The following is a 14862-nucleotide window of genomic DNA, read 5'->3' on the forward strand; positions in this document are numbered from 1 at the left end:
TGTATCAACCCTGTCGTTGGTGTGTACTGCACATTTGCATGCCCGTCAGTGACTGTGGCTGCCTGTCTGTGTTACAGCAGATTGGCTAAGTGTGGGTGTGTCACGGGAGTGGGTGCACAGCTGCAGTTCTGTCAGTTTGGGGGCATGGGTGTAGTTGTGGCAGTGGCATTGCATACTGTTGAGACAGTGGCAGTGCACAGCATTGAGAAAGTGTCCCTACGAGCTCGTTGGTCTGCATATCCGTGCACAGGTGTCTACTAGCTGCACACTTGCACAGGGAGGCTCTGCTGCCCCAACTGAGGCCGAGAATGTTAACCCAGCTGGGGCCACTCCCTCCCTCCACTGGATCCCTCCCCTCATAGGATCCACTTAGCTCTTCTTGGGAGAAAGAGGAACCTAGAGGACAAAGACCCAGCATCCAGGCCCACGCTGGCTGGGGCTGGAGTTACGAGGGGCAGGTCCACACCACCTCCTCCCTGGCCCAGCTGGGCCTGGCCTTCCTCTGCGCCCAGCTAGAGGGACGCCGAGAGCCTCACAGAGCAGCTGGTGTCAGGGACGGGCACTTTATTTGGGGCTGGGGCCAGGATGGGGACCAGATCCAAAGCTGGGGCTGGACTGCGGGGCCCGTCGTGCCCGCAGCAACAGCGCCGCATTGGGCACCAGGCCTGCAGCCTGCAGTGTGAGTGCATCATCATGGTAGACTGTGGATGGGAATGTGCTGAAGATCTCAAAGGCAGCAGCATCCACGGCCCTAGGAACCGGGTGGAGCAGATCAAACCAGGGGCCAGAGGCCCAGAGGACCCCTGTGGCCCCAGCCCCCCACCTGTGCCCACCTGGCCTGCGCTAGCAGGGCACGGACGTCGCCCACAGTGTCCTCAGGCCGCATCATCAGTAGGAAGGCCTGCTCTCCGTTCTCAGACTTGATACGCAGCATGGAGAGCGGGGGTGCCGGGGAGTTAGGTGATGCTATGCTCCTGTGGGCCCAGAGGCCATTAGTGCTCCCTTGTTGCCCAACCCCCAGGCCTGCGCCTCTCTGCTCTGCCCTCACCTCTCCCGCTCAGCAGCCAAGGCAGGCGTCTCCACCACGATCTCCTGGATCCGGACAGGCAATGGGCAGCAGCTCTGGAAGGCGTCAATGGAGAGTGGACAGAGCCCTCGGCTCCCCCTGAGTCGTCCCCCCAACCCTGAGAGGGGACTCATCCTTGCCCAGGGATGGATAGACCAATGAGCCAAAGGGAGAGGGGGCGTTCTATGCAAACTGGGGCCCGAGGAGAGGAACTGGAAGGAGAAGGAGGCTCCGGGAGGCAGCCCCATCAGTCTCCCCAAGTACCCTTTCCCTAGTCTAATGGGGGAGGATAGAACCCCACAGAGATGGGACCAGGACGGATGCCTAACCCAGCTTGGGGTCAGGGAAGGCTCCCTAGGGAAATGACACCTGAGCTATGACTGAAGGATAAGGAATCCTTAGAAATGGAATGGGAGCAGGGATATTCCAGACAGAATGAACAAAGGTCCTGAGGTCAGAGGAAGCTTCCTAGAGGGGGTGTGATACATTTGGGACTGCCAGCAGTTCACAGGGATGAAGCTGGGAGTCGGGTTGGACTGGAAAGAAGGAAAGATTAGAGAGGTTGGTGGGGGTCGGGGGGCAGCACTGTAGGAGAGGCCTTGAGTGCCAGGATAAGGAACTGGGCTTTATCCAAGAACTGAGGAGGACTCCACAGGGCAGGCTGCTGGAGATGATGGCAGGCAGGGGCAGGAGTGGAGGTAGGAGGCCAATGAGAGGCCATTGCAGTTGTCTGTCAGAGACATTGGGGTCTAGACTAGGGTGGTGGCAGTGGGATGGAGAGAAGGGATGGACAGAGCAGACAGGACTTAGCAATGTGGGGGTAGAGGCAGAGAGTCCTGAGAAACCAAGGATGCTACCTCTCAGGTGGAGACCTAGGAGTAGCAGGGTGGGAGTGAGAAGAGGCTGATGCGCCTGTGAGGGCCAGGGAGACTGAGGGGCTCGCAGAACAGCCGGGAAGGGCTACCCAGGACGGAACTGGATATTTTGGTCTGGACTTCAAGGGGATGGCCTGGGCCTTGGGCTCACCTGACCCGGACTCTGACTTCACCCCTCTTACAGCCAACCTAGCTACTCTCTGGAGCCCAGCCCAGAGCCCTCACCAGCTCCACAGTGTGTAGGAGACAGTGGAATAGCTCAGAGGCACTCATCTCTCCCTCCAGGCCCTCATCAGGGAACCCCAAGCCAGAGCCTCCAGACAAGACACCAGAGGCTCTAGCAGGCCGGGCCAGAGGTGGTAGTAAAATTCCCCCAGGAGGACTGGGGGAGTTAGGGCTGGCCTCACCTGCAAAGTGTCCCGGATGGGGCCCCGGATGTCAATCACCTCACCGTGTCGGATCACAACCTTGGGGAGCCTATTCAGAAATTTCTCGGCGGTCATTCCGGAGCCTGCAGTGAGGGCATTAGGAACCTTGGCCTGGGGAGGGACTGTGAGTGATGGTGGAGACCACCTGGAGCTTATCCTGCACAGCCCCCTAGCCACCTGGCTCAGCTTACGGACCAAGCTCACCTGGGTGTTCCTTCACCCCGTCCGAGGCCTTGCGTAACCTGTGCCGGCCCACCACGCGGCCCTCGCCTAGGAACGGGTCCAGCCCATCCTCCAGGTAAACCTGATTGCGCAGGTCACTCACCTAGCAAGAAGGAAGGGAGACGGTAGCAGGCCCAGCTCTTCAGCCCTGGATCCCACCCCCCACCCCCGATTGCCCAAACAAAGACCCCAAGGATGGTCTGATGCAGTCTCCATTCTACACAGGACGACGTTGAAGCCCTGGGAGAGAGCAGGAAAGCCACTGTTCATGCTGCTCTCACTCCCCAGGTCCCGCTTCTCCTGCCAGCACCCTCATCCATGCCAGCTGAAGACACAGTACTGCCACTCTCTGAGACCCCCCTCAGGAGCAGACCGTGAGGGAGGGTACGAAGGCGTCAGGAGAGGGCAAAGCCTTGCTGTTGTCTAGTCTGCAGCACAGACCCCATCACTGCACATGTCAGCTCGCTGGCCCCATCAAGGCAACCCCCTCAGGAGCAGACCGTGAGGGAGGGTACGAAGGCGTCAGGAGAGGGCAAAGCCTTGCTATTGTCTAGTCTGCAGCACAGACCCCATCACTGCACATGTCAGCTCGCTGGCCCCATCAAGGCAAAGTTCCAAGGCCCCCATCTTGGCATGGACACCCCCAGACATGACTCACGCTATTTTCTGAACTGGGTGGCACAGGCTACCTCACATGCCCTTGCTGTGGAACTACCCACCACCCTCTGGAACATGTGGCCTCATGTGCCCCCAGAGCGGGAACCCTGGGTCTCAAACACCCCCAGCCATGGACCGGTTCCATCTCAAGTCCTCGGGTCCCAACATTTGCACACGCACCCCCCACCCCATTCCGCATCTGTGGCTCACGGCCCTGCCTTCCGCCCCAATCAGATGGCCTCAGAGCCTCTGGGGAAAGCCAGGCCACCTTTGCATGGACTCCACAGGTCCCGAGGTTGCCAAGGTGTCCTGAATGATGGGGAGAACAAGGACTGGGTGGTCAGTGATCCCACGGCAAAGGCTATGCCTTCAGTGTGCCAGCAGAGGGCACTGCCTGCGGCTCAGCCTTGGGACCTCGCCGCCTCTGTGATGGCAACTGCGGCCAAGGCAGAGTCCCCCCTCCCTTCCCACCCCAGCTTCATGCTCACTCTCCTCTTGGAAGGTATTAGACTGGGGTCCCCTCAGAATGGTTGACGTCTGAGGAGGCTGTTTATCCTCACTCCCTTCAAAAGCCCCACACAGGGAAGGGGTGGTTTGAGGAGCAGCCCATCACCTTAAAGGGAACCCCATCGGGGTACAGTCGCTGGAGCTCTGAAGGGAAAAAGCCATCCAGTATGTCTCGGAGGCAGCGCTGCAGCAAGAAGAGGAAAGGTGAGGGCCGACTGGGCCTGTGGGTTGACCCCCACCCTGCTACCTGCCTGGATCGTAGGCCCTGGGCCCTGGGTTTACCCAGTGAGTGCATCACACTCTGGAAATGTTCAGAGCCCCAGGACTGGTGGGGGCCCACAAGTCATGCAATGGGCCTGGGTGCCCCATCGAGAGCAGGTGGGGCCTGGGGTGAGCTGGCTCCACCATCTCCAACTAACGGTGGGCAGGCAGGGGCACCAGACTCTCCCATGCCCAGGTCCTACCTGTGTGGAGGGGTCATGAAAGGGCCGGAAGGGCCCATCGAACATCATGATGCCATTCCGGTAGAGCTTCAGTGGAATGGGCTCCAGAACGCGGAGCCGTGCCCCGCCAGGCACTGGCATCACCTGGGTGTCACCCTCTGCCACCAGCTCACTGAGATCCTGCAGGCTGTCCAGGAGCCTGTCGAAGTCCACCTCAGGGGTCACCAATGAGTCCCCTGGCAAAGAGAATGAACACCCATGAGCCTCTTCGTGGCTGCCATGTATCCTAGCAGCCCTGGATTCTGCAGCCCTCTCCCAAGTTGGACAATGGCCTTAGCATCTCCTTAAGTGACACCTGGACAAAAGAAAGGGCAACTAACACTAGATAATAACAGCTATTGTTTATTGCATGCTTACTTCGTGCTAAGCATTTAATATCCACGATCACATTCCCTCCTCTTACCAATCTTACACTGCAGGGGCTATAATAACCTCCATTTTTCAGATGAGGAAACTGAGGGTTAGAGAAAGTTCAATGTCTTGCCTAGGGACACACAGCAGTGCACAGCAGAAGCAGGATTTGACCTCAGAGTTGTCTGGTCAGGCACTGGGTTGGCAGCTAAAAAGCACAGAGCAGAGCTTCCAGCTGTGGATCTCTGGGTTCAAATCCCAACTCCTCCACTTGTCCCTGTGTGACCTTAGACAAGTCACTCCATGTTTTGTGCTGCAGCATTCTCCTCTAGAATGGGGTGACAATAGTATCTGCTTCCTAGTGTGGCCGTAAGTCTCCAAGAAGATGACTGGTAAGACCCACTTGGAACAAGCACTCTGTCCATATTAGCTACTGTTACAAACTCTACCTTGCACAGAAAGGTTCCCAAGCCAACCCCAAGGCCACGAGGCAGGGGTCATCCATCTCCATTTGACTCATGAGGAAACAGGCCCACAGAGATGAAAAATGACCCACCCCAGGCCACTTGGCAAGTTAGAGGAAGGATTTGAGTTGAGGCTGACTGTTTTCCCCACCCCTCTGCACCATCGGGAGAGGGGGGTCAGGGGTGGGGACAGATGGCTATTAGGGAGAATGTTGGGATAGCTGCTGGACAGAACAGATACAGGGCAGACCTGAGGTGTGCTGCTATTTCTGGGTCACAGACCCATTTGAGAAGCTGACAAAACTTTGGCCTCCACTTCTGAAAGATGTGCCTGTTACAGCTGTCCCACCAGCTGTGCATATGCTTCAGGGGGTGCAGATGGAGTGGTGGGACAGCCGTGACAGATGCCAGAGCAGAAAGGGTAGAGGCAGGTGGGATGCTAGCTGGGGACAACCCAGAGGCCTGTTCTGCAGTCTTTGAAGGAACCTGGTCCCCAAGTAAGTCATCAACTAGGACGTAACCCAACAGCACACCCAAAATTTTGTGGCCTTCTTGGAAGCTGTTTTTCACAAGGACACCCAGGCCACAGCAGGATGTGGGTCTGGGCTCTGGGGACCCAATTCCTTTCCCCACAGTGGCTCAGTGACTGTACCAGGGAGGTACAGATGTGGGGCAGCCGTTGTTTCCTGTTGCCTTTGCAGCTGCTAGAACGGTAGACCCCTACATTTACTACTGTCGAAGGGGCTACACCTGCCCTCCACCTCCTCCTGGGGTCCCCCCGAGTCCCTGACGCTCCCAGGAAAAACTCACAGAACATCCTGAGCATCCCTGGTATGATTCAGAACGCTATCAAGACGTTATTCTCCTTTAACAACATACTACTCTAAGAACAAATTGGTAAACCTAAAAATAGCTGCAGCAAAGATCTCATGTACCTCCTGCCTCCACCCTCTTCTTCCAGATGGGGAAAGTAAGGCCTCAGAAAGTCACATGGCGTGGCCCAATCAGATCACACAGAGCACAGCCAGGAGGGGCACTCAGATATGCTAACTCCTCATCCAGTGCCCCTGCCCTGCCTTAAAGCTGCCTCCTGGGGCCAGGGCTTTTTCAGGGAGGTGGTGGACCTGGGGTGGTTGACCGGGGAAGGGGACAGACAGAAGCCAGGGGAGGATGCTGAGAAGCAATGAAAGGGAAAAGGAAGTTTGTCAAGAAAGCTGGGCCTGGAGAAGGGAAAAGCAGAGTGGGCTGTGCGAGATGGGCTGGAACAGAGTGGAGGTGAGACAAGGGCCCAGCAAGGAGGAAACAGAGGTCTGGGTAAACCAGCGCTCAGAGTATGACAGGAGGGCTCGATGAGGCCAGGGAGCCCCCTGCCCCATGAGTTCTCAACAGAGGTGACTGGGGGGTCACGTGGGTGAAGAAAGTCAGAGGGCAAGTCCCAGCTCTGCCCTGAACTAGCAGTGGGACCAGGAATTTCCTCTCGGAGCCGCAGCCATCCTTTCTGTGGAATGGGTACATAAGAACTCTGTCCTGCCACAAGATCCGACCCGCGAACCTGTTTGTAAATGACGATTCCATGCTAAGCACCTAGAGGCAGGTATTCCCGTTCCTGCCTCTAGGTGCTTAGCATAGATGGGGAAATTGGGCCTTGCAGGGTGTCATGCACTGGGTCACGTAGCTTTCAGGGCCCAGATGACTCAGCCTCAGTTCTCAGTGACCATGCAGACTGCCTCTCAGTGTTGGTTCTTGGGACGCTGACTGGGGTCCCCTTTCCGGGGAGGGTCACAGAGCCGGGAGATCATCTCTGAGGCTTCATCCAACTTTGAGAGCCCATCATTGCATTATAAAGGGAAATGGGGTGCATGGAGATCAAGTCCAAATTTCTCGGCCCAATTCCCAAGACCCTCAGAGCCCGGTCACCCAGTTCCTCTCAACAGGTTCCTCCCCTCGCACTCTGGAGCCACAACTGCCAGGGCTACCACTTCCGAGCTCTGTCACCTTGGGCAAGTGGGCCTCTCTGGGCCTCTGCTTCTTCCTCTGTGAAGTGAGGACAAGAACAGTCCCCACTTCACAGTGCTGCTTTGAGGCTCAGAGGAAGTGCCCTGGCAGCTGGTGGCTGCTGTCACTAACACCTCCTACTCATCACTGGACTCAGGCTGATCCCACTCACCCGCTTCTCCTCTGGGAAGCCTTGGCTCCTGGAGCCCTTGGGCCTACTCCCTTGGCCCTTGTCACAGGCTGCTGTTATTTTCTGCTTGCTCGTTTGCCTTTCAAGCACACTGGGCACTCCTTGAATGCAGGGCTGGAGTGTCGGGCCCTGGGCCTAGCCCAGACTGGGTGGGTGCTCAAGAAGCATGGCCAGATCACTCCCTCCAGCCATCCTCCCCTCCCGCCATCCCTCTATCCCTCCATCCATCCCTCCCTCCGTCCATCCATCTTTCCATCCGTCGTCATCCCTCCATCCAGCAACATGTCTGGAGCACCCATGCTCTGCCAGGCCCTGCAAGTCATGGCGATGCCCAAGCCAAGTCCTGCCCTCCTAAGGCTCATACTCAAGTGAAGGAGACAGGGTGACAAACAGTGACAATGGCATGTGAAAAGTGCCACTGTGAGGACTGCAGAGCCCAGAGGGCGGCCAGACCCTGCCATTCTCAGCAGGTGAGTGGCGGTCCCTGGCAGGCTGACTGGGAGGACCATGCACGCAGTCGTGCCTGTGGCGCCCCGCCCCTCCCAGCTGTGCTGCTTTGATGCCCTCACTCCTGCCCCCACCTTGTGCAAAGACTGTTGCAACAGGAAACGGAACCACTATTAGTGCACAACTGCAAGCCAGGTCCACTCTGGAGCCTTTACCTACATCCACTCTGCTCCTCAGAGGAGCTGGTGCAGAGAAACGAGGCTCTGAGGGTCTGGTCACTGCCGGAACACACGACCACCCTGGGGCAAGGCAGGGTTTGAATCAGGCCTGCAGCTCTCTCTTTGGCCCTCTCCCCACCTCGTCCTGTGCAGAGGATGGTCCCAATGTGCTCTGATGGTCCAGGTTTAGGCACACTGGGCACTACAGCCAATCACGTGTAGGTGCCCATGCCCTGGCCGACATGCCTAAGTAACAGTAGCTAACAGTCCCTGTTCATGCCCACCAGACAGCCAGGAGCAGCGCCCCACACACGTGATCCAGTGTCAGTACTATTGCCCTCATTTCACAGAGGGGGAAGTGGACTCAGAGAGGTTAAGCAACCTGCCCATGCAGGGTTCCATCCGACCCAGACCGCCCCTTCTCAGCCTCCAGCCCCTTCCTATGAGGCCCTGGCACAGCCACAAGCGGCAGCCACAAGCAGCAGCTCGGGCATGGCACCAAGCAGGTGCTTGGCACAAGCTTGTTGGAGGAAGTTGTATTTGAGCTGAGCTTCAACAGAGGGGAGAGAAGGGGACAAGGCTCTTCCAGAGGGACACAGCATGAGCACAGGCTCGAGATGGGGTAGCGGTGAGGGTGGGAGGAACCAAGCCTGCCCGGGCCTTGGCCTCGGCCAAGTCAGTTGGAGGGGCTGAATGGCGGGCTCAGAACAAGCCATGCTGGCTGTTCCCCATGGAGTCATGTGGCTTCCTGAGCCCAGGGTTTCAAAGTGGCTCCAACCCAGACTCAGAAGCTGGGGACTTGGGAGGAAGGGAGGGGAGTGGAGGTGGGGGCTGGCAGGGAGAGGTGGGAGATGGGAGGGAGACTCCAGGGAAGTCAGGGGTGAGGGGCTTAAGACAGGGAGTGGGGAATGAGGAACTCAGAGAAGGGGCCAGGGATGAGGGGCAGGGAGAGGCTCAGAGCCGACTGGAGCTCTCAGCCTCAAGGCTTAATGGCCCGGCGGTGGTGTGACCTGAGCAGGACTGTCCCTTTATGCCTCCGTACACCCTGAAGCACCTGGCCCAGCATTCTGTGTGATGCTCAGGAATTGCTAGACAGGGTGGGAGGGATGAATGGTCCAGCCTGAGGCCAGGCCCTTGCAAGGCTTCGCCTCTGCTGGGCCCCCCTTCAGGGCCTCTCCAGAACATCTGACTCATCCCCCTCGGCTCAGTCCAGATGCGCTGGCCTCTGCCCCAGAGCCGGGGCGTGGTAGTCCAGCAGGCGGGCTGGCAAGAGGCCAGTGCTGTGGCCCTCGGGTGGGGCAGGCTGGCACCTGGGAGAGAGGAAGTGGGGAAGCAAGAGGGTGGGAGGTCCCAGGAGGGAAAGCTGCTAGAAATGAAAAACATGTCCTTAATCTGGCAGGAAGAGCTAAATAAAGGCCCCTTCCACGTTGAAAAAGCAAAAAGCAAAAGAAGAAAGAGGATGCACAGAGGGGCTGTGTGGCCGGGGACCTCTAGGACAGAGTAACAAATGACAAAACAGAATGGCAGCTGTGCTGTCTTTTGGGGGGAGGATGAGGGAAGGGGTGGGAGAGAGGAAGAATCCACACAGCCAGGTCCAGAAATCAACCATCCAGTCTGACCCCTCCCCAAAGGAGCCGAGAAGTCCCCACTGGCCAGGAGGAAGGCTGCCCTCCATCAAGACAGTGGAGCCACATGAAGCCTTAGGCCAGCCTGCCCTGGCAGGGGCCCAGGGTGTGGTGCCAGCAGGCCACTGGCCCTAAACCCAGGACAGACATTCTATGGCATCTGCGGTTGCCTGCAAGGCCACACGTCAGGCACCTCTCACCAGGGCCAGAGTCCCGGAACAACTCTTCCCCCAGCACCCTGCACTGGGTTCAGTTAGTGCATCTGGGCTGTTGCATGCCCATGCCCACAGTGTCCTGGGTGGCAGGGCCATGCCCCCCAACCCCCACCCGGGCCTTGCCTGGGTGCCGCTCAGCTCTTGGCTTTGCTGTGTCCCAGATGGACTCAGCAGTTTCCCCACAGCCACACTCCTCAGGGTTGTCCCTGCAATCACCAAGGCCAGGGATCCACCTCTGAAACCTCACTGCTCTGCCCTTTCCTGCCATCCCCAGTGGCATTACCCACACAATGGGCAGCATTTCGTCTTCTGCCAGGAAGACTGTGACCACCTTCCAAATGGGCTCTCAGCCTTAACTTTTACCCTCTCCATTCAACAAAGTCTTCAGATTCCTTAAATGCCTCAATTTGCCCATCTGTAAAATGGAATAATCTTGGCCCATGTCAAGGCTATGTATGAAAATGCTTTGCAAGCTGCAAATATTGCACAAATGTGGAGTGATGCTTTTAGAACAAGCAGTGAGGGGGTTGTGCCCTGAGATTTAGAGGATTTGACCAAAGCCCAGGCCTAAATAAAAGGTAGGATTCTCACATATGGAGTTTGAGTTTTTACACAGCAGGAAACTTGTGACATCAAGAGAGTGTTGTCATCTTCCAAACAGTCCCCTCTGATCTATGCTCATGTCCCCATTAGACTGCCTCTGCCTTCAAGGCCTGAAAAGCAACATGAGCTCCTACTTGTTGGCTGATGACTGGCAAGGCCGAGGCTGGGTGCCCTGTGTTTGCCTCACGTAACCCAAGGGGAAGAGAATACCCCCGTGTTATTGATGAAGAAACTGAGGCTCAGAGAACAGAAGTAGCCTGCCCGTCACACTTGGAGTAGGGTGGAGTCGAGATGAGGACCCAGGTGGGACTGACTCCAGAGCCTGGAGAAGGATCTTCTGGGCAACAACCTCCATTTCTTTGAAGAGAATGAAGCTGGTTTTAAGAAATGGCCAGTTCTGTGGGCCCAGTTCTAGCGGTTGTGAGGTGCATCTCTAGATATTTGCAGGCGAGTTAAAATAAGAAGTGGTGGAGTCCCACAGAAGCAGACAGATTTCAACAGTCTGGCTCATAAATAAAGCTGGAAAGGGAGTTCAAGGAGGGGCCAAGCCCTGGGGACTGGGGAGTGGCTTCCAGAACAGAGGGGCTGCTTTTTAAAGGCAACAGCCTGAAGAGTGTGGTGCTGATGACACCAAGGCCGCGGGTTCGGATCCCATATAGGGATGGCCGGTTAGCTCACTTGGGAGAGCGTGGTGCTGACAACACCAAGTCAAGGGATAGATGCCCTTACCAGTCATCTTTAAAAAAATAATAATAAAAAAATAAAGGCAACAGCCTTTGGATGGGTGACATTTTGTAGACTAAGGAGCCTGAGGCAGATAAGGTCTTGTCACATCTTGTATCTCTGGGTCTCTAGAGCCTTTGATGGATGGGAAGCAGAGAGCCTGAGGTGAGACCAGGGCAGAAACTGGCCATAGGTTAAGTGGTCAGGGACGGAGGCCATGGCCTTTCCTGCACTGCGTCAGGGGCGGGCGAGGGCTACCTCAGGGGCCCCTCAGGTTGGGAGACGAGGCGTAAATGAGATGGGCCTCTGGAGAGCTGCTGGCCAGCAGGGAGCTGCTGGAGAATCCCCTTTGAAGAGAGGCCCGGGACAGCTCCCCACTCTACCTGGCTTCCAGAATCTCTTGGCCGTCATCCAGTCCCTCGCGCCATCCTCTGAGACCATCTTGTCCTCTGAGTCCTCCTGGTCCATGGGCTCGCCCACCCACTGCAGGCCATAGTCCCTGAGGAACCGCTGAGGGAAAGAAGGGGAGACCCCGGGGACACCGTCAGCTCAGCACTTCCCAGGGACAAGGTGGCATCAGTCCAATCCTCAGGTCAGTCCTCAGCCCCCAAAGCCAACTGGACAGAGGGGACGGGCTGCGGGACCTTGGCCACTTCCTGGCTATGACCTTGGAGAGCCACTTCACCTCCTAGAGCCTCAGGCTCCCCCTCTGTAGAATGGACAACAGCATCTGCCCCCATAACTGTGAGGGTGTCCCGGTAAGATAATTCACGTCAACTAAGCACAGTCCCTGGCACAAGTACGAACTCAGTAAAGGCAGCCACTATGGCTGTGGGGAGCCGTGTGGGTCTGGCCTGAGCATGAGGCAGGGACACCCCGCGGATGTGACCACGCACACGCCAGCCTCCCCGGGGCTTGGCCTCGGAGCCCGGGTGCCACAGGAAAACTTCTGAATTGTCTACACTTCCTGCTGCCGCTTCCTCATCTCCCCTTCTTCCCTCAACCGCCCTAACCCGGCCTCGCCTCCAGCCTCCATGGCTCCTGCGTGTTGCCAAACCCAGTGGGCACATTTCTGTCTTCACTTCTTTCAACAGCTGCTGGTTTTCCTCCTGGGCTGTTCTTTTTCTATTTCCTTCGCTGGTTCCCCACTTCTACCCACCATCGACATGTGGAGGGTCCCGGGCCTGCTCCACGTGCACTCCATCCCTTATGGTTCCTGTCCGCACCCAAATACATACAGACAGACCCAAGTTACACGGAACGCTGCCTTCAGCCCCGAGCTCACGTCCCATTCCCGTCTCCTCTCAGCCGTCTAGCGGGCAGCTCAGAATTAACTCGTCCCACAGTCAAGACTCCTGCCTCCACCTCCCAAACCTCTCCCCATCCAGGTTTTGCTGTCTCAGTAAACGGCACCCCTCCACCTGGTAGTCACCCATGACCCATTCCTCTCTGCCACACTGTCCCTGACAACCCCGCAAGGGCTGTGGGTGCCACCTCCAAAGCCCCTTGAGCCTGTCCACAGGCTCCATCGCCTGCTACCACCTGGTTCAAGCCACTGTCGTCTCCCTCCCGGACAATCAAAAGGCCACTCTCCCTGACTCCCCGATCCACTCTTCGTGCTGACCTCCTACTCCCCACACAAGAGGTGGTCTTTTTGTCATGTCATTGCCCTCACTGAGACCTTCTGATGGCTTCCCGTTCTTGGAACAGAATCCACCCCACACCTTGGGTGAGTCCCACGTGATGTGGCCCCTCCGGCCCCTTCTGACTTTTCTTCTCCCTCTTGCTCCCCACAATCATCAACCACAACCCAGTTCACATAGTAGGAAGTAGATATTCTACCCCGGTCCCCTGCTCACCCTCCAGATCTCATGTGAAATGTCATCCCCCCAGTGGCCCATCCCCCAACTCGTCTCTACTGTGTCACCCATTTAGTTGCTCCATGGCACTTTCTGTACTTGTGTCTCTTTCTGTGCACTTGCTTATGTCTCTCCAGGGTGGGACCCTGTCTGTGTTTTTCACACTCCACCCCAGTGCCCAGCAGGTGACTGACACATGGTAGGTGCTTTGTATGAGTCTGTTAAATTAATGAAGTAATAAATGCATGAGGGACGTGCAGGTGTGAGCCAGCAATGGTCTCCGCCCTGAGGCTCCGGGCACAGCCCTCACCCCGGTGGCAGCCGTTCAGAGGAGCCCCAGGGGCTGCCAGACATTCCCGGCAGGCAGCTCAGGGCCAGCTGCGTTACCCCCAGGAGAAGCCTGCGTGGACAGGCCGGGAGCGGGCAGGCTCTCAGCTGCAGCTGAGACTTAGGGCTTTGCTTCTGTGCTCTTAAATTAATTAGGTTGGGGTCTTAGAAGCCAACTGTGTGTGGAGAGAAGGAGAGGATGGGTCCCAGGAAGAACTTCTGGCAGGGCCAGTGGAGGGGTCAAGAGTACTGAGGACACACATGTGCCTGGGACCCTTCCTTGCCCCTAGTGACCCTCCAGTTGAAGCCTTGCTGTTTGAGGGTGTGTGAGAGGAAGAAAGGTGACTGGGACTACCAAGACACTGGGCGAGTGTCAGGCCATGCCCAGAGGCAGGGGACAACCTCGACCAAGTCCGTGCTAGGTCCTGGGTGCACAGCGACCAACAGGAGAGAAATGACCCCTCCTTTGCGGAGCTCACAGTCCCACAGGGGAAAGACACGAGGCACTCAGAAGCTGTCAGAGACTGGGCAGGGCCCCCTGAGGAAATGGCTGAGGATGGGTGGAAACTTGCTAGCAGGAGGTGAGGAGAACATGCAGGCAGAGGGGACAGCATGAGCCAAGGTCCTGAGGTGGGAAAGAGCTCGAAGTAGTCAAAGAAGCGAGTGGCTCAGGAGGAGACTGAAGGGGCAGCAGGGGCTGGCACACAGGGCCACAGTGAGCGCTCTGAATTTAGCCCCATGGGGAGCCATGAGGTCTATTAAGCAGGGAGGGGAGGGTTCAGACTTTGATTCAGGCCTGTAAGGAGGGGTGCGGCTGACACCAGTCACCTTCCTGGCTCTTTAAATTCTGGGTCAGTCCCAGGTAGGGAAACACAGGGCGGGGCCCCTGGGTGGTATGTGGGCAAGGAGGGGCCCCAGGAGGTGGGTTGGGACCCCGTTCCTGACGGTCAGACAGCCCAGAGTTGGGGGCCGCTGGCCGACTGCCTGCTGCCCGGGCCTGCCCCTCACCTCCATCTCTCCGACCTGCCGCTGCAGCTGCTCACACATGGCCTCCAGCTCCTCCTGCCGCTGCTGGGTCTCCTCGCCTTCAGGAGAAGATGTAGACAGGCTTCAGCTGCCCCAGCACAAAGGCTGCCAAGCCTGAGGGTCATCTGCACAAGCTGTTCTAGGGACCCCCAGGGAACTGCCTCTTGGCCTCTATCTCTTTGGCCTCCCCACAATCCAGTGGAGGCCACCGCTCCCCTCAGAACTGCGTTTCCTCCATGCTTGAGGTAGCACACTTGTGCTCAGGGGACTCCGTCCCATGTAGGAGGGCACTAAATGACTCCAGTACCGTCCTGGATGTGTCACTGCCCCTCTCTGGCCTCAGCTGTCCAGACCCCACCAAGTAGTCAGCTGGAGGCTCTTGGAGCCCTGATACCAGAAGTCACCATCCAAGCTCCCAGGAGCCATGGGCCTAGAGGTGTGCCTGATGGGGGCTGGGGGGTGCAGATCAGGGGTAACAGGATCTCTTACCCTGGTGTTGTTGGAGGGTCTGCACCAAGTCCTCCAGGGCCAATATCTTCTGATCCTGCAGCAGCAAGATGT

General features: G+C 57.5%; 1 protein-coding gene across 3 annotated transcripts in view; it reads right to left on the reverse strand.

Moving 5' to 3' along the window:
* Positions 1 to 544: 544 nt before the first annotated feature.
* UBXN11 (UBX domain protein 11) overlaps positions 545 to 14862 on the reverse strand; it is a 23392-nt gene continuing 9074 nt past the window's right edge. For 2 of the 3 annotated variants that reach the window (XM_008586131.1, XM_008586142.1), the window contains 7 exons: positions 4220 to 4434; positions 3862 to 3939; positions 2574 to 2694; positions 2349 to 2452; positions 1049 to 1122; positions 834 to 974; positions 545 to 751 (listed from right to left, as the gene is read on the reverse strand). In XM_008586131.1, the coding sequence (XP_008584353.1) occupies positions 565 to 751; positions 834 to 974; positions 1049 to 1122; positions 2349 to 2452; positions 2574 to 2694; positions 3862 to 3939; positions 4220 to 4434 (920 nt within the window). In that variant the 3' untranslated portion in view covers positions 545 to 564. Of the gene's footprint in view, positions 752 to 833; positions 975 to 1048; positions 1123 to 2348; positions 2453 to 2573; positions 2695 to 3861; positions 3940 to 4219; positions 4435 to 11472; positions 11600 to 12248; positions 12323 to 14862 lie in introns of those variants that run through there. The other variant, XM_008586137.1, reaches the window with a different exon arrangement.

The sequence above is a fragment of the Galeopterus variegatus genome, unplaced genomic scaffold (genome assembly GCF_000696425.1).
Source record: "Galeopterus variegatus unplaced genomic scaffold, G_variegatus-3.0.2 Scaffold109, whole genome shotgun sequence".
In the NCBI taxonomy this organism is placed as follows: Eukaryota; Metazoa; Chordata; class Mammalia; order Dermoptera; family Cynocephalidae; genus Galeopterus; species Galeopterus variegatus.